At 41.2% G+C, this 23,707-nt stretch overlaps 1 protein-coding gene across 1 annotated transcript in view; it reads left to right on the top strand.

The window, feature by feature from the left end:
* DCX (doublecortin) overlaps positions 1–23,707 on the top strand; it is a 102,511-nt gene that overhangs the window by 16,294 nt on the left and 62,510 nt on the right. Inside the window, exon 3 of the mRNA XM_075835829.1 lies at positions 12,791–13,131. Within this exon, the coding sequence (XP_075691944.1) occupies positions 12,791–13,131 (341 nt within the window). The remainder of the gene's footprint in view (positions 1–12,790; positions 13,132–23,707) is intronic.

The following is a 23,707-nucleotide window of genomic DNA, read 5'->3' as shown; positions in this document are numbered from 1 at the left end:
ACAGTAGGCACCATGCACTAAGCGTTCTCCTGGCATCCGCTAAACCCACATTCATCCATCAGACTGACAGATAATGAAATGTGATTCCTTACTCTGGAGATGTGGAAACATGTTCTCTTGAGTACAGTGGCGGCGTGCTTTATACTACTTTAGACAACGCTTGGCATTGCACATGCTGATCTTAGGCTTGTGTGCAGCTTCTCGGCCATGAAAACCCATTACATGAAGCTCCTGATGCACAGTTCTTGTGCTGATGTAACTTCCAGAGGCAGTTTGGATCTCTATAGCAAGTGATGCAACAGAGGATAGAACGTTTTTAAGCGTCATGCACTTTGGCACTCGGCGACCATCCTCTGTGAGTTTGCTTGGTCTACTGTTTCTTGGCTGAGGTGTTGAAAGTCCTAAATGCTTTCACTACTTAGGCTTCATTTACTTCTGCGTCGGGACTCCGTTCATTGGTTCCCTTGGTGAATTCCATCAGGGGAACCCGTGAACGGAATCCAAACGGAAACTGTATCACCATTGGTTTCAATGGAAACCATTGGCACCGGATCTGACACCATTTGTCACTGTTTTTTAAGGGTTCCGTTGTTTTGACGGAATCAATACTGTAGTCAACAGGGCTATTCAATCCGTCAAAACAACGGAACCCTTAAACTACGGTGACAAACGGATACCATTTGCCCTGAATCCGTCACCATTGAAATCCATGGTGATGCAAACTGAAACCTATGGTTTCAGTTTGTATTTGGTTCATGGGTTCCCCTGACGGAAAGCTTAGACGAAATCCATGAACATAGTCCTGACACAGATGTGAACGAAGCCTAACAATGTTTGTCCTCTGGAGATAAAATGGCTTTGTGCTTGGTTTTAGGCACCTGTTTGCAATGGGTGTGACTGAAATCCCTCTTAATTACCAAGTATAGGTGTGTCTACATACTTTTGGCCATATAGTGTATATTGATCTTTATTCATTATTACCATCATCATAAACATAAAGTTAAATGCTTTGGTTTCCTGAAGACTAGTTGGAAACAATTATCTTCATATATAAATGTAGAAATTCCCACAGGAAATGGTATGTTCCATTTCACAAATACACAAAACTATTGCTCTTATCAGATTCATTCATTTACTGGAAACTCCCAATATGATCAACTCACTGGTCGGAAAATATTATATAAACATTATGTATTTTTCCATAATCCCCTACAGTATATGAAAGCGGTTAAGTTAGATATACTGGACAAAATATACAGTGCTAAAAGAAATATCTAGTGACTGCCCAGGTAAACTCTCTATACATCATTGTCATGTACATTTAGCGTGTACGCCAAGAAAGCTCCTGGCGGACACGCTAAATATGTCCATAGGGTTACATTATCCCAACAAAGGCCAACATAAATTTCCTTTTAGCCTTCGTCTGAACGGTAGATGTCAATATACCACAAAATAAGGTATGGAATGGCTTAGTAGACTATTCCATACGTATACTATTGCCACAGTAGGGCATCCGTTTAACATATTTGTCATGAGCTTTTCATGACGTGTATATTAAACGGATGCAATAATAGTCTATGGGTGACGGATGCCACTGTTAGGCATATTTCACAGACTCCGTTTAACGTATACGTCGGGAGGTTTTCCCTGCAATATGCTAAACGTTTGCCAAAAACGTGATGTGAATGGGGCCTAAAATGTCTGTCCTATTACTTGCTCTGTCAGCAGAAGAATTGTTCATCTGGTCTTTGGAGTGATGAATCACATCTCTTAGGCCCCCTGCACACGACCGTGCCCGTAGTCACAGTCCGTGATTACGGGCATGGACAGTCATCCGCATTTGCGGGCCGTGCTCCCATTATAAAGTATGGGAGCACGGTCCGTAAAAGCAAAAATAGGACATGTCCTATCTTTTGCGGAGCCTTTCTACTGCACGGACACCATCCCGTAAATATACGGGAAGGTGTCCGTGGGCAATAGAAGTGAATGGATCCGTAATTCTACGGTCGTGTGCATGGGGCCTTACCTGGGGGTTTGAGATACAAATGTTGACCTGGCAGATTCTAGGAGAACATTTCTTGGTCAAAGGCCCACTACAAAGTTTTGTTTTTTTTTGGAGGAGGAAATATGATCTGGAGTGGTTTCCTAGTTTCAACTGGGCCTCTTCGTTCCAAAAAGAGGAAATCTTATTGCTACTGCATGAAATAACATTTGATAGAACTGTGATTTTAAACGTGTAGTAATAGACTCATTTGGAAGAACTTGACTGGCCTGCCCAGAACCTTGACCTCAACTCTATTTAACATCTTTCTGAAAGATTGGAACAGCAGCTGTTACCCCACCAGTTTGTTTCTTCCATGCCCCATTCAAATACGACCGTATTTTTAGTCCGTAATTCCTGTTCGTAATTATGGACCCATTCACTTCTATTGACCACGTACACCTTCCCGTATGGTTATAGGTAGGTGTCTGGGCCATAGAAAGGCTCCGCAAAAAATAGGACATGTCCTATTTTTTGATTTTACGGACTGAGCTCCCATACTTCATAATGGGAGCACGGCCCGCAAATGCGGGTGGCTGTTGTCGGTCGTGCTCATAATCGCGGACCGTGATTAAGAGCACGGTCGTGTGCAGGGGGCCTTAACTTCACTAGTAATTTATGACTGAACCAATGCAAATCTCAACAACCATGTTCCAAAATTTAGTGGAAAGCGTACCCAGAAGTGATGACTGTTACCCTACTGAAAGGGAGGGGGACCGAAATTAAAATGGTCATGCTGGAGTATAACATAAATGAAAAACGTTGTGTTATGGCATCATATAATAAAGAGGTATGCTATCATAGATCACATGTTGACCAGATAAAGCCCACAAATGAATCACAGCAGGGTGATAAAGATTTTTGTTATTCGCAATGATATTAAAACAATATAAAGACCTAAATTAACTTGGAAACATCCAACTCCAGTCTTGTGGACTAGCGCCAAAGACGGATTATACAGGTTGACATTCCTGGCAGGTTCACCCCTTGTCATGGCAGATAACTTTTGCTTTATCGCAAAAGGGCAAGTCCCAGGGTCTACTCCAGGAAAGTCATAATACCCCCCCCCCCCCATAACAATTCTGTCCACTTTTTTCCCCCAACTATGGAAACAAGTGACAGCCGTAAACCACAGGATAGGTAAGATCTAACCATGATTGTTTGTCACTCGATGCTAACATGATTATGCTGTGTTTTATTTATTCCGAGGTATGGTAGCTAGTTTATATTAAGCTTCTCCATGTTTTTTCTGATTTCATTCCGCTATTGATATTACAGGGGTTCTCCTAGTTATTTAAAAAATTGGCCAATGTAGGAGGGATGCAAAAAAAAAAAGAAAAAAAAAGCCATTACTTACCACACAGATCTGTCGTTTCAGCGCCGCCGCTCCATTCCTCCCCACTGCTGTGTATTGACATAGCTGCAGCGATGACATCCCCATATACCCAAGTGTTTGCTGCAGCCAAGCACTGGCCTCAGCGATCCTGTGCCGTATACTCACTGAGACCTGTGATTGGCTGCAGCGATCATGTTGGTATACAATGAGGATACATTTATATGGTTGATGACATTGCAAATAACATGCTGTAGAATTTTACACACTTATTTACTGGATCTGGTATTAAATGTTTCCATGTGATTTGGATATTACGAATACCTGCACACGGGGCGGACTATGTATTTGTAATAACAAAAATATAATACCTAAAATAATGTTCATAAGAATCCACCATAAAAGGCTTCTGGACTGGAATGTTCATGAGTATTGCTGTTTTTAGCCAAAAATCAGGACTGGATTGAAATAAATAAATAGGTTAAAGGAGTATTCCCATCTTCTAAAGTTATGGCATATCGCCATAAGTGGGTGACTTGGGCGCTGCTGTCTATGAAAAAACTGTGAAGGGGTTTCATCACTTATTCAGCGCTGCTGTCCCTTCATTTTCAGGATCAGTGTGGTCCCAGGAGTCAGACACCCACCATTCATAAAGTGATTGAATATCTTGGCAATATGCTGTCGCCTTTTTAAGGTGGGAATAACCCTTTAACACAAAACAACTCAAAAGGTGAATCTACACTATTTGCATTCTCCAAATTGTAGGCATGTGCTCTTAGAGTAGTAGTATAAATGATCCATAACTTATTAGGGTATGTACAAAGTGAGAGCATTTTCAAGTCTTATCTCACAGGACAGATACGTTGCGCAAAAGTACACAGCTTTCTGTTGCGGGATTTGCATCTCCATTGTATTCAATGGGAAAAACCCGCAGTGTGGGCATGAGATTTTCTAAATCTCATTCACTTTGCTGCTACTGTAAATTCTGCGGAGGTTCCGCACAGAATTCCGTTGCGGAAATTCCGCAGCATATACGCTAGGTGGGAACCCGGCCTAACACTGGAAAGTTTCTTTGATGTCCATATAAGAACAAAGCATATAATCACTCATTAGTTTCACTGCGTCTTCTGTGCTGTCATTACCATTGGGCCATCTGTCCCTTGCAGTACTGACTTGGCAGACCAGCATCCCTCTGCCTGGGAGGCTGCCTTGTCTAGTAAAAAGAGGCAGATTTTGCATTGTAATGGCAGGTGGCAGAGCATTTTCATGACTCTCTTCCTATGTAATTTCATGGATCAGAGTTTATATTAGTAGGCAGGAACTGAACAATCTGTTTAACCTTGCAGCCATGTTAAGTAAAGCATAGTTAAAACTTGATATAATACACATTGTAACAAATTTTATAAAGGCCTGATTTATATAGTACAAATTTATAAATACATAAAATTATTCCAAATGCCATGGTGTTCTGGAAATATAAGAAAAAAATAATACAATGTGACGATATTAAAGTAAAGCTCCATATTGGACCCACTTTAAAGTTTATACGATGGAACAACATGCAAAGCAATCTCGGGGTATATTCACTCCCAGCAGATTTGTTACAGAAATGTATGCGACTGAAAATCCATTCCATACATCTGAATTGTTTTTTCTGCAGCATGGGAATGGATTTTTGCAAGCCCCTTACAAATAATTAGGACAGTCCCAGAAAATATCCTAAATTCCCCACGTCTTTGCAATACTCAGAGTTTAAATTGCAGGAATACCCAGGGAGATACACAGTATGCTCGGTCGCATGCCTTTTTACCTCCCCCTTTCCCAATGCCCAGACATGTGAATATCAGAACAATGAGATGTAGAACAATTTTCCAGGATACTATAGCTCTCCCATGGTTCTTAGAGGCAACAGATCCTTTTTATATCAACCTAATCACATTTTTCTTTAGAAACCTAAATGTTCATTTACCTATTTAAATTCTCTTTTTTTGTGTCCTCCCACAATCCCATGCATTGCACTTCTTCCCCATCTAGGCGTCTATAGCACTGTTACTCCTCTGTTCCCTGGTTTGAAAATATAATACAAAGACTAAGCTGGGTCCGCCAGAGTGAAAAGCCACTTTTACAGAAGAGTTCTTTGCTGGGGTCCCGAGCAGGAGTGCCCCATATATGATGTCCATATGCCATAATAATAGCATATTGACAGGGATTGTCTTTGAGACAACTCCTTTTAAAGGCACGGTCTCCTTAAAATCCTTTATCGCCTATCCACAGGATAGGTGATACATGTATAATTGCTGTGGTTCCAACCGCTGGACCCCACCAGTGATCATGAGAACAAAGGGCCCGTGTCCCTCTGTTTAAATGAAACTTTGAATGTACGTGTGCATTTCCGCTCCATTCATTCTCTATAGGACCGATGGAAATAGCCAAGTACAGCGCTCCATTATCTCTGTCGGTCCCATAGAGCGAATGAAGCGCACATGTGACCACCGCTTCATTGAAACGGGAGACACGGTACCTTCGTTCTTGGGATTGCTGGGGGGCATTCGTACAATTGTTACCTATCCTGTGGATAGGTGATAAAGAATTTTTATGAGACCACACCTTTAAAGGGAACCGGTCACCAGCATTTCACTTATTAAACCAGCAATACCCGGTGATAGTGGGTGAAAAATTATTTTTATGTAACCCATAATTATCTTCTAAGTAGGCTCTGTACCTTTCAGTGTTCCATTTTTTTTAGTGTTCCCGTGCCGTATGCTAATGAGCTAATGAGTCATATCTTCATTCCTCAAGCCTTTCCGAGCTAACCCCGCCTCGTTACTTTTGATTGACACATGCGCGCAATCTCAGACGAGATTTCGGCATTCAGGGCGGGCATAAGAAGAGGAACGAACTAGACTGACGTATTATTGGCATAAAGGGCACGATTTGTTTGCAGGCCGTTATTTACGGTCGGAGGAGGAGTTTAGGAGAGGGGATAACGGCAATGAACTTTTGACCGCAGCGGCCAGCGAGGGGTGAGTAGAGTTCAATAGGTGAAATGCTGGTGACAGGTTCCATTCAAGTCTTCCTTGTGTGAGTGTAAACTACCAAGGTAGCAGACATAGCAGCTTAGTGATCCCACCTACATTTAAAGGCTAAGGTACAGTTAGAGAATCACATAGGATGATGGAGGAGAAGAATGGAAGGCTCTGTGAAAAAACACGCAGATGGGTAGGAACGAAGGAAAGACGCCTAGAACAGGATAGAGGCAAAATAATCCAATGCTTTTCATATTATGAACTCGGTGCTGAGGGTGGTCACAGTGGAATGTGATCTCGTTCCCCGATTTGCTGGTGACTTATGAGGATCCTCTGCTTACTTCGTGGTACATCATGGCCAAAGGTAGATTTTTTTTCTTAATGTAATAATAAAACCGCAATGCAAAGCACTGAGCTACAGGGTTGGCTATGTTAGGTAAATCGATTTTGACAGCGTTGTAATGGAAGTGTGTCACTTTTTACAGCAATCAATGTCAAAATACAGCAAAAAGTCAACTCTTTCTTAAATAACATTGACCTATTTTTTTCAATGTGAATTTGTTGGATACAGAACCCTGATTCCATCCTGAATAGCCTCTATATATACACCCAACCTCACATTGATTGCAATGAAGTTTATATGGCATACGTTATACAAGTGTAAATAATAAAGCGGTGCAATGTAACACTAAATATTCTTTCTATTCGGGGTCTTTCTTTAGAGTAATTAGCAGCGTTGTCTATTAATGATTTCCAATTAAAAATACACATAAATCCTAGCTCACAATCTGTACTAGATATTGGTCTAAAAAAGTGAATACATTAAAGCTGAAAGTGCTGCGGGTCCTACTGACAGGGAGGTATAAAACAGAATATTTTAGCATATATATTTATAAATGAAAGCGGGAGGGATATGGCAGAAATTCATGACAGTCACGCAGTAGAGATTTCATGAATAGGATACAGGCTGCTGGAATGAAGGGGCTGTTTAGATAAGCATGTGCTCTTTTTCGGCAAAGCTAAAACCGCTCCAATTAATTTGCAAATCCCATTGAGGCCTAGAAGCTGAAAGAAATTAAAACGGATGGGTATGATATGTGTTTAGAGGGACTGGCAAGCAATGCTAATCCTATAAGAAGCCTCCGTTTCTCCTATACTTCTAGAAATGTCAGGAAATAGGTACAGTTATGTGAAGCTTTTTTTTTTTTTTGCAAGGCGTTTTTCTGATAAATAAATGCCATTAATAGAACTGAAGGTTTTTAACCCCGTCTTGTAGCTGCATACACATTCAGACCGCCTTTTGTAGAACGCTGTTTATAACTCGCATTGTTTCTATGGCAACAGATTCAGGTTTACCTTGCACAGCCTTGATACAATTGTCGCCTGCTGCTGGATCCATTGTCTTTCCACTTGCAGAAATGTATTTTACTCATTAGACACCTGAAATAGGTGGATCTGTAGCTCTAATGTTTTACATGTACTGCTTAAAGGGGTTTTCAGTTTCTGACAACTGATGACAACATCCGTACATAATCTGTGGGGGTCCGACACCCGGGTCCTGCACAGATCAGCTGGTCTAGTGCCTCCGTGCATCGGACGTACATGCCGGAAGCAGTCGCCCTTGGCCTCTGAATAGGAGTGAATAGGAGCAGACCTGCAGTTCTGCAGCACGGCCGCTATGCTATGTATGGAGCCAACTGCTTCCGGGCTCCGTATATAGCATTATGAGCCATAACATCCGGTGCCCACAGGCCACCGCAGTGGCTTATCGGTGCGGGGTCCGGGAGTCGGACCTGCACCGATGACATACTGATGACCTATCTGGTGGCTAGGTCATCAATTGTCAGAAGGTGGACAACCCCTTTAACATTTTAGGGTCACTGCTCATTATAAAAACAGGGATTATTTTGTCTTTGAAGTAAATGGATTCTGAAGTAAACTTCTTTAAGAAGATCTGTACTACTGCAATGAAATAGTGAGCTGAGAAAATACAGTGTGGAAAGATCTGTCTCATTAATCTTCCTAGTTCTTAAGATGGGAGATTCCTCAACGGGACGGATGAAAAACAACACCACATATAGAGCTATGAGATCTATTTTAGAGACAGAAAAAACAAATATGGGGTTTATGTTATATGAGACTTGCTGTATCATGCCAGACATATACTCAAGTCAAATATAACCATCTAGAATACTTTTCCTGTGTCACCTTCTACAACTATGATGATGCGTTGGCTCCAAACCATATACAGATATTGTGATTCTGTGTTCATGAAAATATAGCTCACACTTTTTTTTTATAGAATTTATATAGAAATTATATGTGGTCAATTGTAAGACGTGATAAAAGTGTAGAATAATGCCTCTGCCTGGGTCTATTTTAAAGATACCTCCCATTCTGGATAACCATTTAAAACCAGCAGAAGTTAACCTGCAGAGTATGCAGTATTTATTAGGCATCTGTGATTCTCTATGGTCTGTATGGAGCACCAATGGTCTTGTCATGCATTGTTCTTAAGATCCCAACAACACCTCTTCTTTCCATATTGACTTGCTGTACAGCTTCTACAGACCTCTATTTTTCAAACGCCATTTTTTAATGTAACATGTTTACATAGAAAAGTCAAAAAAAGATACAAGTCCATTGAGTTCAACCTATAATTCTACAGTGTTGATCCAGAGGAAGGTAAACAACACTACCATGCGGTAGTTGTCATTTACCTTGTATTAGTCTGGAACAAGTGATGCCTACTCTAAATACGATAGAATAAATCCTTCAATCAATGACCCATCTCCAGTAATCTAGCACATATAACTTGTAATATCATTACTTTCAAGAAAAGCATCTAGACAAATTAACCATTACAACATCCTGAGGTAGAGCGTTCCATATTCTCACTGCACTTACAGTAAAGAATCCTATGATGATAGTGAAGCCTTCTTTCCTCCAGACATAGAGGATGTCCTCTTGTAATGGTTACAGGCCTAGGTATAAAAAGATCATTTGAAATATCTCTCTTTACTGTCGCTCTACTATTTTTGTATAGTGATTAAGATTGCTCCATAGCCGTTTTTTTTCCCCAAACTGAATAACTCCAACATGTGCTGCGATTGCTTAATCTATATGTCATAATAATTTTGTCCTTGCTGCTGATGTGCTGTAATATCCAAGTGCTCCGGTTTATTAAGGGAATGATTATAACATCAAAGGATATTGTGTGGGAGTCCTTCGGCATTGTTGATGCTGTTTGCTAAGCAGTTATCTAAATTTGACTGCAGGGAGCCAAAAATCCCTGCCTGCTGCCAATCCTCCTTCATTAGGGCCCAATCCCCAGTTACTCGAAAAGGACACATACACCAAAACCTCTTCTTTATTTTGTGCGTGGGGTCCCGAAGTTTTATAAGTAAACCAACACATCCCGCTCATTACCTATAGGAGGGGACGTAATCTCAGGGACCGATTGGTCCATAGCCACTTACAACCGGTTACACAATGTGGCACTTGGCTGGACAATAGTGCTAGAGGGACATACAGATGCGGAACATGCAAAGCCTGTGTGTCTTTATTATGCAGCAAGAATTTCACGAGTACCCATACTGGCAAAACCTTTGACAACAGGTCATTCATAAATTGTAAAACAAAGGCCATTGTTTATCTCATGACATGCAAATGTGGCCTACAATATGTGGGCAAGACCAAAAGGGAATTTAGGAGAAGGATACGGGACCACATTGGGGACGTCAGAAGGAAAGTGGATACCCCTGTATCAAGACATGTGTGGTCCTGCCATGACGGGGATGCTACGGCTCTTGTGTTCCAGGGTATAGAACATGTGAGACCCCTCCCTAGAGGTGGGGACCTTGATAGGAAAATACTCCAAAAAGAGGCAGAATGGATATTCAAAATGCAGACTATCAACCCGCATGGCATTAATGAACAAATCTCGTATTCGTGTTTCCTTTAACCGCACCACCTGATTACTGGTCTGGGCATCCATATATTGTACCGTATACCTTATTCCAACACATCTATGCATGCAATTTTTATGTCCTCATGCACACTATGCGGTTCCTATCGCGTTTTTTATCGCGTTTTTTATCGTGTTTCTCCACAAGGTCTGTTGCTGGCTCTTAACACAATTTAATACCCCATTATCCCACATACGGCACCGGTATCGGTTGATTTAATTTGCTATAGGTTCGCTATGGGATAGGTTAACATGAGCTACGAATTTAATCCGGGCGCTGCGCCCTCCTGTGGATTATTCGGTACGGGATGGCCGCTTTCTCCTAACCTATTCCTGCCTACGATGCCCTGGGACACTATTCATTGTGATCCCGGGCTTATTTAGGATACTATAAGGACACTTGTGGTGTCACAGTTGGTAAGATAGTCTCGGAACGAGACGGTTCTCCGTACGTCTGAGTTCCTCCTCCTGCATCCACACGGCCTTGTCTGTTCACAGGGCCGTGTGCTACCACAATATTCACACGATGTATTTTTGTTTACTGACAACCCAGGAGCCGCGTCTAGCGTCCCCTAGTTACCATGGACGCTTTGATCGTCCAGTAACCCTCTTAGGTTGCTAGGTCCCCGGGACGCCGCCTCTGGCACGTCACTGGTTGCCGTGTAATATGCGGATTGGCGGCTCATTCAGGGGACGACTTTTGGAGGGCGGGCTCTCAGCCTTTTAAGTCCTTAGTATCTCCGGCGCGTGTACGGCCAGTGTATCAGAGCCGTGCATGCGTCTGGAGGCTACGAATCAGCACATAAACAGTGCAATCCAGTGCTGTAACATTGTTATCTCTTCACTACTTTTGAATTTAACGATATTTGAAATAAATCGAAATCTATCAATCCCTGAGGAAGCATCACCTTGTATGTGATGATGAAACGCGTAGGATTTAGATAGACAGTTATCAATGGCAAGGATATAGCGTTATTTATACTACAAGCAGATAGGTGGTGATTTGGGTGGAAAGGAGACATCAATCACTCTACACCACCTTTCTTGTCGCCAATCACTTGCTTAAGCCTGGTCTGGTATCAACGGCTGGTAGAGCCACAATTTTATGAATACAACTAATAAACTACTTTTTAATCGTTCTTCCAGGCGGTGAATCCTAAACCAACACAAATGTCAACATGGGCGGGTTAAGGGTGCCATGGGCCCTGGTCAGTCTGGATAGTGTGGGCACATCTCCAGCCTCAGAATTTCAAAGCCTTTTGCCCCAGCCCCTAAATACATAGGTGTAGTGCAGTACCGTAACAGAACCAAGTTTGGTTTCGTTAATGTATCTATGCACTTATCTTATGGCATAAAAACCGTACCAGAACCAATGCTACTGCATAAATACAATACCAGTACCAAGCTCAGTATGTTGATTATGTTCCAGAATCAAGCTCCGTGCATTGATACAGCAACAGAACCAACTTCCATAAATAGATTTGGTAATATTCGTCATAACATGTACAGAATCGTGCCAAAAAGCACATAAATAATAGAGTGAAACAACGTCTGAATATACCTGGTTCTCTGCTGTGACTTCACACTTGCGGTCCATTATTTCCTATGAGAAAATTGCATGCTACTATACATGTAAATTTCTCAGAAATTTCTCAGAAATTTCCCATTTTGATGGAAAATTTAGGACCAGTTGCATTCATGTGCAAATTTTATCTTCAGAAATAATATAAGTAACATACATCTTGTGTGTAGCCCCAAACTAAGGCCTTCTTTTTACATCATACTCGGAAGATTAGAGCATGACTCAAGTAAAATAAATATTTCCTTTTAGCTGTGCTCGGAACCTCCTTTTGATCTAAATTCCATAAGGGAGAACAGATCTCCCGAATGTGATGTAAAAGGGGCCTATTAGTGAAATATAGAGCATCAGGTCTCCAAACAGCTACAACAGTTGCTACATGCCACACCATATGGCTGCCATTCTTATCTGATTTTCCCTGATCCATTCCATGGCTGTCAGCTTTTATAAAGAGGGCAATCTTTTTTTTGGGCCCTTCTGGAGATCATGACCAAGATTGTCGTTCTTATAATCGGCCCTGAATGTCAAAAACCACAGTAACAATCCAACAACTTTCCCTACACATCTAGTTACCGTCAGCATGTTGTCGTGGATTGCTGGTCAAATAATTTTGGGAGAGGAAGGGTGTAAGGGCACTTTGTTTCTCTGCTGGAGTACACTGTACACTATTTTATTTTTTATTTTTTTTAACTGTTCATGATACAAACCCCTTACATATTATGTAAAGTGGCACCAAAGTGAAGCTTAAAAACTATAAAACCATAATATCTACATGCACAACAAAATAATATCAGCAGATGAAATATAGGTTATTAAAATTCTACTTATGTTTTATATCTTTTAGGAGAGAGCTATGTTTGTTCATCTGATAACTTTTTCAAGAAACTGGAATACACAAAGAATGTTAACCCAAACTGGTCGGTGAATGTGAAGACTTCAGCCGGTCAAAAGAGCCCACAGTCCCTGGGTACCTGCAACAACACCCAATCCAGGGAGAGCAAGGACTTTGTCCGTCCCAAGTTGGTAACTATCATTCGTAGTGGAGTAAAGCCTCGTAAGGCTGTACGTGTCCTGCTCAACAAGAAGACAGCCCATTCCTTTGAACAAGTCCTCACTGATATCACTGAAGCCATTAAATTGGAGACTGGAGTAGTAAAGAAGCTGTACACCTTGGATGGAAAACAGGTAGGGGACGATTTGTACAGTTATTGACGTATTTATGGATTATTTGGGGATTATAGCTAAAGCTAAGACAACTATCAGAATAGGCCATCTCCTTTTAAAGTAAAGTAAGACCTTTTGAAGTAAAATATAGCATTCATGATAAACAGGGTGCATCATTAATACCTTGTGCCACTTAGGGGGGATTCACACGAACGTGTATTGGGTCCGTGCGGGCCGCGTGGTTTTCACGCGCCACGCACAGACCAATACAAGTCTATGGGGCAGTACAAACAGTCCGTGCTTTTTGCGCAGCGTTTGTCCGCTGCGCAAAAAGCGCGACATGCTCAATATCTCCGCGTATTTCGCGCATCACGCACCCATTGAAGTCAATGGGTGCGTGAAAACCACGCAGGTCTCACGGAAGCACTTCCGTGCGAACCGACTGAAACAGCGCACCAGCTGTCAAAAGGATGAATGTAAACAGAAAAGCACCACGTGCTTTTCTGTTTCCAAACATCCAAACGGAGTGTCTTTGAGATGAGCGAACCCGGACAACCGAACCGAACCCGGCAAAAAAAATTCCGGTACGCGACGTCAGGAGATAGTCACTGTCCAGGGTGCTGAAAGAGTTAAACTGTTTCAGCACCCTGGACAGTGACTTCCGATCCCAATATACATGAACGTGTAAAAAAAAAAAGAAATTCTGACTTACCGATAACTTCTGGCTTCTTCCTCCAGTCTGACCTCCCGGGATGACAATTCAGTCCAAGTGACAGCTGCAGCCAATCACAGGCCAAACACAGGCTGCAGCCAATCACAGGCTGCAGGGTCACATGGACTGCCGCGTCATCCAGGGAGGTGGGGCCAGATGTCAAGAGAGGCGCGTCACCAAGGACGCGTCACCAAGGCAACGGCCGGGAAGTTCTCGGTAAGTACGAACTTTTTCTTTTTTTTTTAACAGGTTTCTCGATATTGTGATCGGCATTCACTGTCGAGGGTGCTGAAAGAGTTACTGCCGATCAGTTAACTCTTTCAGCACCCTGGACAGTGACTGACGTCGACTAGACTCATCTCTATGATGGCGGCTGCGCGAAAATCACGCAGCCGCGCATCATACACGGATGACACACGCAGCTGTCAAGTGGTTTTTGCGCGCGCAAAACGGCGCATTTTTTGCGCGCGCAAAAACGCAACGTTCGTCTGAATCTGCCCTTATAGTGTAGCTATAATTTTTTCTTTCTGTCATGTACAGATGTTGGAGGTTTTCCTGCCTGCTCTAAGTTCATGGGACACTTCATGCCTGCATGCCATGATCTGTCTCATTTCTTGTTGCTCCACAGAAAGGCAAAGCAGAACATTTATAAATTCATATTTTTTTTTATTGCCATAAATGATATTGAGATTAATTCTACGAATAAACGCCATTGTTCATAATAATTGGTTTAATTTCCCAATCTGAGGTTCTATTATTTCCTTTTTCTATTTAGGTGGCCAAAATCTTAATTTATTCACGACATGATGCAATGTATTATATACCCTAACTCAGTGTTTCCCAACTGGGGTGCCGTGAGAACCGTCCTGGAGTGCCGCTACACTCCGCTCATCCACTACCATAAAAAAATGGTTCTGCTTGTAGCAGATGTGATGCACGCAAGTCTGCTACAAGAACCGCCCCCGACGCTTACTTCTCCAACCTATGCTTGTAGCAGACATGACGCATGCACGTCTGCTACAAGTACCGCCCACCACTTCCCGCCAGAAGAGCCCGACTGAGCGGAGCCATTAACACTGCGGTCCTGGGCAGCATAAGTATTCATTCCTTCTCTAGCAATAAGAACACTTTTGTGCCGTTACAATCACATCTCTATGATTTGATTGTAGCGACGTTATAGTGTGCTTACTGCTGAAGAAGGAACGAACTTCTGTCTGTGATGGTCACTTTACAGAGGTGGGCTCATGGTCATTTTTCTGTTTGTGGGAGGCTGATGGTCATTTTAATGTGAGTGGGGGCTGATAGTCTTCGAGTGGTTTCTGCATCTGACCTTCCATTAAAGTCAATAAGAGGCTTAAAAAACCTGTGGTGCTCATTTGGAGTGCTTTTTGCCTGCGGTTTTTGCATCAGCTTCAACGGCTTAAAAAAACAAAATAGAAAAAAACGTGAAAAAAAAATCATCAAACAACGCTGTCAATTCATAATCTGCCTCAAAATTCCTGAATGATTTTTTCAGCCTTACAAAAAATGCCATGTGTACATACCCTAAGAGTGTAGATCTTGTTTTTAGCCGTCTCATGTCTTTTTTGTAAACCATTTTTGGTAGGGGTGCCCTGAGGAATTTTTTTTTATTTTTTTCCAGGAGTGCCTCAAGCCTGAAAATGTTGGGAAACTCTGCCCTAACATCTACTTAACATCTATTTTACACATATGTAAAAGATCTATTTCTACTATAAAATTACTTAGCTTCGATAGAAAATATCTCGTTGGCATGTTTTCTTACATCTTAATAGATAAAAAATTGGCGGTGGAAGGCAACTGGTATTTTATTGGGGTATTTTTCATAAATACATGGCATTATGTTTTTAACATATCATTGCATGGTGTTTAAGGCTGGATTCACATGAGCATGTTTGGTCCGTAAAGGACGGAACGTATTTCGGCCGCAAGTCCCGGACCGAACACACTGCAGGGAGCCGAACTCCTAGCATCATAGTTATGTACGACGCTAGGAGTCCCTGCCTCTCCGTGGAACTACTGTCCCGTACTGAAAACATGATTACAGTACGGGACAGTTGTCCCGCAGCGAGGCAGGGACTCCTAGCGTCGTACATAACTATGATGCCAGGAGCCCGGCTCCCTGCAGTGTGTTCAGTCCGGGTCTTGCGGCCGAAATACATTCCGTCCTTTACGGACCGAACATGCTCGTGTGAATCCAGCCTAAACAATAACTGTGGTCAATCCTTCTTAGTATAAAAATAACAAGTAAAAAGAAAAGGCGTTTAGTTTGGTTTCTAAAGTGTTAACAATAGTGCACTCAAAGTAATATGATATAAGCTTTATGCTGTGGCAGATATATTGTATTAGGAGAGCAGAAGGAGGTTTATGTATAATTTTTTTTTTTTTTTTTTACTGAGGTCGCTGCTGCACGTAACCTTATAAATCAGGGTAACCTTGCACTCATTTCATTTTTATATCTTCATGCACCATCAAGTTCCTAATATAGTGTAGCCAGCCATTACAATAAAGATTTGGTGTAAGCGGCTTTCAGAACAAAAGAAATGGATCCTTTAGCATTTAGTCCTAGAAGGAACAGAGTGCACAAATTAATTAGGACACTCAAACTACATTTGGATTTTCAATTTCCAACAGCTAACAACTGTACTTTTCTAAAAATATCACATTTACTTCTCCTGCTAAGACAATTATGAATTGCTCAATTGGAATCTCTGTGTTCTCTGAGCCTAAGAATGAATGTGAAGCATCTTGAAGCAATTAAGACTATTACTAAACCAGACAATACACGAAGGTTTCAATTTTTATTTTTTTCACTTTTTTTTTTTATTTTTTTAAGTGAAGCTCGACATTTGTGAAGTTACACAGGGTTATACTGTTCATTGTTTCTATTATCAGAAATTATGCAGTTATTCTGTACTAAATTCTGCACAAAACTGTGAACTGCCAAGCAGATATATTTGAACACTGATGGGGTGGCTATGCAAGTCTCAGAACACCCGTTACATCCAGTTTTTAGGCATAAGACTGGTAGGAGTAAAATATGAAATCGTCCAATAGCGATGTCAGTGCTGACAACAGCAGAAACTCAGTAGTACACCTTCATAGCACGATCCACATGGATATCGTCCGTTTTGTCCTACCAGCTCTCAGGTCCAATTGTACAAAAAACAGAGCGCAGAAGAACCAAGGCTAGCAGAAAAAGTTTTTATAAGAGTTTATATATATATATATATATATATATATATATATATATGTAATGACACACACACACACACACTATAGTGTGAGTTACACTGTACACTGAATGGCCACTTTATTAGAGAAACCCATCTAGTAGCGCTTTGGCCTTCAGAATTGCAGCAATTCATCGTGGCATAGATTCTACTAGGTGTTGAATTTGTTCTGTAGGAATATTGGCCTGTGATGACAGGATAGTTTCTTGCAGTAGCTTTTAAAGCGTTCCTCTGACATTAGGTAAATAGCTGCTATGAAGGGATGGGTGAACTTGGTCGGCTACAATGCTTAGGTAAGCCCTACTGTTAAAACGTCCATCCACAGGTATCAGAGGGCCCAGGGTGTGCCAATGAAAACATTCTCCACACCATTACTCCACCTCCACCAGCCTGAACTGTTGACATCTGACAGGAAAAGTTCATCCATTCATGCTGCTTGCACCAAATTTTGACACTACTACCAGTATGATGCAACATAAATCTAGATACATCTGACAAGACAATGTTTTTTCAGTGCTCCGTGATCCACTTTTCGTGCTCTTGTGCCCACTGGAGTCTTGCCTTTCTGGTTCTCTTAGACAGCAATAGCTCTCGAACTAGTTGTCTGCTGTTATAGCCCATTCGTGCTAAGGAACGACTAGCTGTTCATACGGACATGTTAGTTGGAGCACCAGCATTGTATTCAGCTGCAATTTTCTTTATTGTGCGTCGCCTGTTCATCAGAACGATTTTTGACCTCCTCCTCTGACCCCTTTCGGCAACGAGTTGTTGATGTCCACCGGATGTTCCTTTACTGGATATTTTTCCTCGATCACACCAATCTTGGTATACTCTCGACACTATTGCAGGAGAAAACCCCACAAGATTGTGAGTTGTTTTTTTTTTAATACTTTCCCCGGCTAGTCTATCAGCGATGACCATGCATTGTTTTGAAGTCACTCAGATCGCTTGACTTTCCCATTTTAATGTGGATTCACACTGAAACTGGTCTACGGAAAACTTGCTAACTTGATTTTATGTTGCACTCCGGGGTCACGTGTCTAATCTCTATACAGGGAAGCTCGAATCATGAAAGGGCAGGTGTCTCTAATAACTCGACCATTCGGTGTGTACGCAGATGCAGAACCTAGCACAGAACCCTCAATATAAATCTTGTGATTTGGCAGACATTGAGGCTATAATATCAGTAAACCATCCCTGCAGGAATAAACCAAATGGTAGAACAATGAGTAGACCAGGTACCAGTGACCTGGTCACACACGTTCTTTGTTGCGCTAGTCACAGCTGTGATTTGACCACCATTCATAGACTAGGCAGCTGGTTAAATTTACCTGCTTATTGTTTACCACAAGCACCATATGTGTTATCGCTTGATAGGAATTGTACAACCTCGAGAATTTTGTGGACAGATCAATGTGAATGAGGTACAATTTGGGTTGTGGGAAGAGAAGGACGGGGAAATTGTTGGTTTTAGAGTAAACACAGGTTTTGAGATGCAGGAATGCATTGTGAATGTCTATATTTGAGCCATGTAGTAAGGCGTTATTACCCTAAGGCAGCCGTCTGTTCCACCATTTTACATCCAGTGAGGTTTTCAACAGAAACACATGTATTGATAAGATGCTTCACCTATAAACGGAACATTTCTTCATGATGTGTGTTCAGCTTTACAAACTAGATAAACATACAAATACTGTGCTGCCAGGCTGACAAACATCCCGAGAGCCTGTTCTCTTCCATGAGGAATTCTGTCTGAAGAACAAATCTGTCTATTTGTACTTACTATAGCAGTGTATAATGAAAATTCCATCTTTGCATTTCATGCTCTCAATTTATTATTATTTGCAACAAAAAAAAAATCTGAATAATTCCGTACATTTTATTTTTAATTTCCTCACTGTTTCCTGAGCTGGTTGGCATAGTTGTTGGAATCTGATAAAAGATCAAAGGGCAGATTCAAATCATGCTTAACATAAGTTACCCATAATTGATATAGGATAAAATGAAAGGGCTCTACAGTTAAATGATGAAACATATTATTATAATGTGCAGCTGAAGCATCTGTATTGGGTCTAATAAGGAAGAAATCATTTGACCTTTTTTGATTTTTCTAAGGTAGACATTGTAAATCCAGGCCCTCTGATGGAAAAAATTGCGGGCATCCTATCTTTAGCCCCTAATGTATACAGCAGAGCCTGTATGGCAGCACTCACTCCGTACTCTACCACTAAGTTCTACATTCCATATGGTGGCTCCGTACGGCACCATATCACAGAGATAATCTCCGCTAGAAGCAACACTACTAGGAATGTTTGTCTATGGGGATTGCATGGCGCTGTGCTTGATTTTATGCATCTGTTTGCAATGGGTGTGGCTTAAACACCTGAACTTAAAAATTAGGAGGGGTGTCAACATACTTTGTGCCATTTTTTTCTGCCAGATACCGCAAAAATTGAACAGAATAAAAACTTCCCCATATGCTTCTGTATGAAATTTGAGACATACGGAGGTGTAGTATGGCCTCATAGACCAATTACTTTACCCATGGTATACCTATAGTATGACTCTCCACTCTAACAGGAATTGACGTTGCTTTACTAAACATGTTGAAGCCTAGTGTATCACTTTAGGGACATAAGTAACTTCAAAGATTGTACTGATTGCAGCAAAATATCTGAATGCTATCTAAGAGGGAAAATGTATAACCCCTACCTGCAGCAGTTTCAGTATCTCCATTTGGACCAGAGTAACAAGTGGTCCTGTTTGCGATCAATACTTCTCAAGTATTTGGCCACACTTGAACTGTGAATGGGACCTTCTCATGTCGATTATTGTAAGATATAATACCAAAATGGCCCATTCCAGAAAGTTCAGTGGGGAATTAATTTTACTTTGTTGGCTGCTGCTGCAAAACGTAATAATCTAAAATGAGTAATAATGTTTTTTTAGTATTTTATCAAAAAGACCCTAGGCATCTCTGCTTTATTTTACCTTTCCTAGACAGAACATAGACATTCCATTGAATTTCTGGGATATAATCCAATACAAATATACTTTCCTGCCATTTTTTAATACTGAATCAGCCAAGTCATGCAACTTTTATTTAAACTATAGATTCACATGTGTTGAAGCTACATGACTGTTAGTTAGGACAATGCTTAAGGGTATGTTCACACGCACTAATTACGGACGTAATTCGGGCATTTTGCCCCGAATTACGTCCGAAAAATGCGCCTCGATAGCGTTGACAAACATCTGCCCATTGAAAGCAATGGGCTGACGTTTGTCTGTTCACACGAGGCGTATATTTACGCGCCGCTGTCAAATGACTGCGCGTAAATAGACGCCCGCGTCAAAGAAGTGACCTGTCTCTTCTTTGGGCGTAATTGGAGCCGTTATTCATTGACTCCAATGAAAAGCAGCGCCAATTACGTCCGTAATGGACGCGGCGTTCAAGCGCCTGCACATGCCGTTACGGCTGAAATTATGGGGATGTTTCCTCCTGAAAACATCCCCGTAATTTCAGCCGTTACGGACGCTGTCGTGTGAACATACCCTAAATCGCACGTCTACACCATTGCTGGTTAGAGTCCTCCCTTAAGATCCTCTCACAAAGCCCGTCACAGCTAGTATGGGGACGCGCGGTCGTTACTCCGATCGCTCATCCCGATACATTATCATGTCGGCAGCACGTCTCCCTGCTTATTAATCGATATGCTGCCGACATCGATTAATATTTTTCATTTTTAAAACTATACGATCAGCAGATGAACGAGCGTTTGCTCATCCATCTGCTGATCACTGCCCTGTTCACACATGGCAAGAAGCGTTCTATAAAAGGGCCTTTACTGGCAGGAGCATTTTAGTAAAACATTATGCAAAACGTGGGATGGATAAAATAAATTCCATTTGGTTTTTCTGTCAACAGAATACAAGCAAAAGGACCCTGCTATAAAAGACAATGCTTTCAATTATAACACTATATTTGAACACTACTATGTAAACCATTCTCTTTTTCAAAATTTGTTTCGGTTCACCAATGGACAATATAGAGTTTATAGGGAATGCGTCATCAGACATTACTTAATGTTGAAATCAAGTTATTATGTTAAATCTAAAATGATGGTGATTTTTTTCATGTTACTATCTTTTTTTTTTAAATCCTATAATCTTGCAATTTTCACACTGGCCAGTGAGCCTCACCATGGGCTGATACTTCCTGTTCTGTAGAGATCACTTCTCAGCAATCATCTCATTATCTTCACAGGCAGGATTACAATGAAAGGTAAGATCTTTTATAAAGCTGGAGGCAGATAAGAGGTTCACATTGGAAATAGGTGATGTGGAAAGCTCTTCTCAGGAGCCAGTAGGTTTCTTTTCTTAGGTCTAGGGGACTACTGTAAAGCAAACTGATGTTGCAGCCTCTCAGACAAGAATGCTGCCCCCATACCCATGTAAATAAAGTATGTTTTAGTGTATTGTTTTAATCAGTAAAAATAGGGTGATGCATTCTCTTTAAGCATTTTAGGCATCAGTAAATATATATCAGCTAATAATACTTTATAGGGTACAAATACACTTTTATTGTCAATAAATCTACAATATTTAGAGTCAATGGTCCTGAATCCCTTCTTACTATAAATCCTGACCTAAGAAATTACTAGGACATCTCTAAGTGCGGAAGGCTCTGGCAGCTGTGAAAATAGAGGACACTGACATATAGTACTTAAGCGTTGAAATCCATGAAAAGATTAATATAACAAGCATTTCAAAAATAGCTGAATTGACGAAACGCCAAAATTAATCTTTATATTAAGCCTCCTTGCCATATCTTAAACTTTATCAACTGCTGCAGACTCATGGATTACAATGTAAATTAGACACAGACCGACATTAATTAGTTCCTTAGCAAAAATACTTCTATAAATCAGATCTTATGCTTATCACACATCCAAGCCCCTTAAAAACACATTTGTACTTAAAGGAAAAGTATACTCTTTTTTTTTTTATCTATTACTTAAAGGGGTTTTCTCATTCGGACATCCCCATCAGCTATTATTGACTTGGAATCCGCTGTGTCAGTGTATTTATAAATAATGTATTGGAAGACACTCACTGAAATCAATGGACAAAGCTGCACTGAGAATGGCTCAGACTGGACAACCACATTAATTGTAATAGCACTTAAAGAGGCTCTGTCACCAGATTTTGCAACCCCTATCTGCTATTGCAGCAGATCGGCGCTGCAATGTAGATAAGAGTAACGTTTTTATTTTTTAAAAACGAGCATTTTTGGCCAAGTTATGACCATTTTTGTATTTATGCAAATGAGGCTTGCTAAAGTCCAACTGGGCGTGTTTAAAGTAAAAGTCCAACTGGGCGTGTTTAACGTAAAAGTCCAACTGGGCGTGTATTATGTGTGTTACATCTGGGCGTGTATTATGCGTGTTACATCTGGGCGTGTTTACTTCTTTTACTAGCTGGGCGTTCTGACGAGAAGTATCATCCACTTCTCTTCAGAACGCCCAGCTTCTGGCAGTGCACAGACACAGCGTGTTCTCGAGAGATCACGCTGTGACGTCACTCACGTCCTGCCCCAGGTCCTGTATCGTGTCGGACGAGCGAGGACACATCGGCACCAGAGGCTACAGTTGATTCTGCAGCAGCATCGGCGTTACCTGCAAACGCTGATGCTGCTGCAGAATCAACTGTAGCCTCTGGTGCCGATGTGGCCGACACGATGCAGGACCTGGGGCAGGCAGTGAGTGACGTCACAGCGTGATCTCTCGAGAACACGCTGTGTGTCTGCACTGCCAGAAGCTGGGTGTTAACGAACAGAAGTGGATGATGCTGATTCGTCAGCATCATACACTCCCATTCCTAACGCCCAGCTAGTAAAAGAAGTAAAAACGCCCAGATGTTACACACACAATACACGCCCAGTTGTACTTTTGCAAGCCTCATTTGCATAAATACAAAAATGGTCATAACTTGGCCAAAAATGCTCGTTTTTTTAAAATAAAAACGTTACTGTAATCTACATTGCAGCGCCGATCTGCTGCAATAGCAGATAGGGTTTGCAAAATCTGGTGACAGAGCCTCTTTAACTGCTCATCTGCAGGCAAATGAGGAAAGATGAATAAATGTGCTGCGTATGAAGTGTACAGTACATGATCTCAACCTAAATATCTAAAAATGTAATCTAATCTAAGGTGAGGCTTTTAGCTCCGTGTTACATATTGGTAACATTTATGTAACATAAATAAAAGCCTGTTTGGAGGCATCTATGTCGTCTAACATTTTATATATAGCTTAAAGGCTATGTAAACCGTTGAACACTTTGTTTAATTTAAAAAAATATATAAAGCGATGTATTATGGGGTTTAATGCAATAAATAACAGCTGGATCCTGCGTGTCAGAGACATACAGTACCTGCTGTCACCGAAGCAGTCAGTCCTGCTGACCTGACAGATTAGTTTTTTTTGTTTTTTTATAAAAAAAAACAATTCAAAAGTTGCATTAAACACCATATTCATTTTAACTTTAGCATCTGTATAACATTAGCCCCTTTTTTTCCAGTTTGTTGTGTCTTCCAATTATACAAAGATACAGAAAACTATAGACACAGCCAAA

This window comes from Rhinoderma darwinii, chromosome 8 (genome assembly GCF_050947455.1).
Source record: "Rhinoderma darwinii isolate aRhiDar2 chromosome 8, aRhiDar2.hap1, whole genome shotgun sequence".
Taxonomy (NCBI): domain Eukaryota; kingdom Metazoa; phylum Chordata; class Amphibia; order Anura; family Rhinodermatidae; genus Rhinoderma; species Rhinoderma darwinii.
The sequence above is the reverse complement of the archived record's forward strand: the minus strand, read 5'-3'. Positions and strand labels throughout refer to the sequence as shown.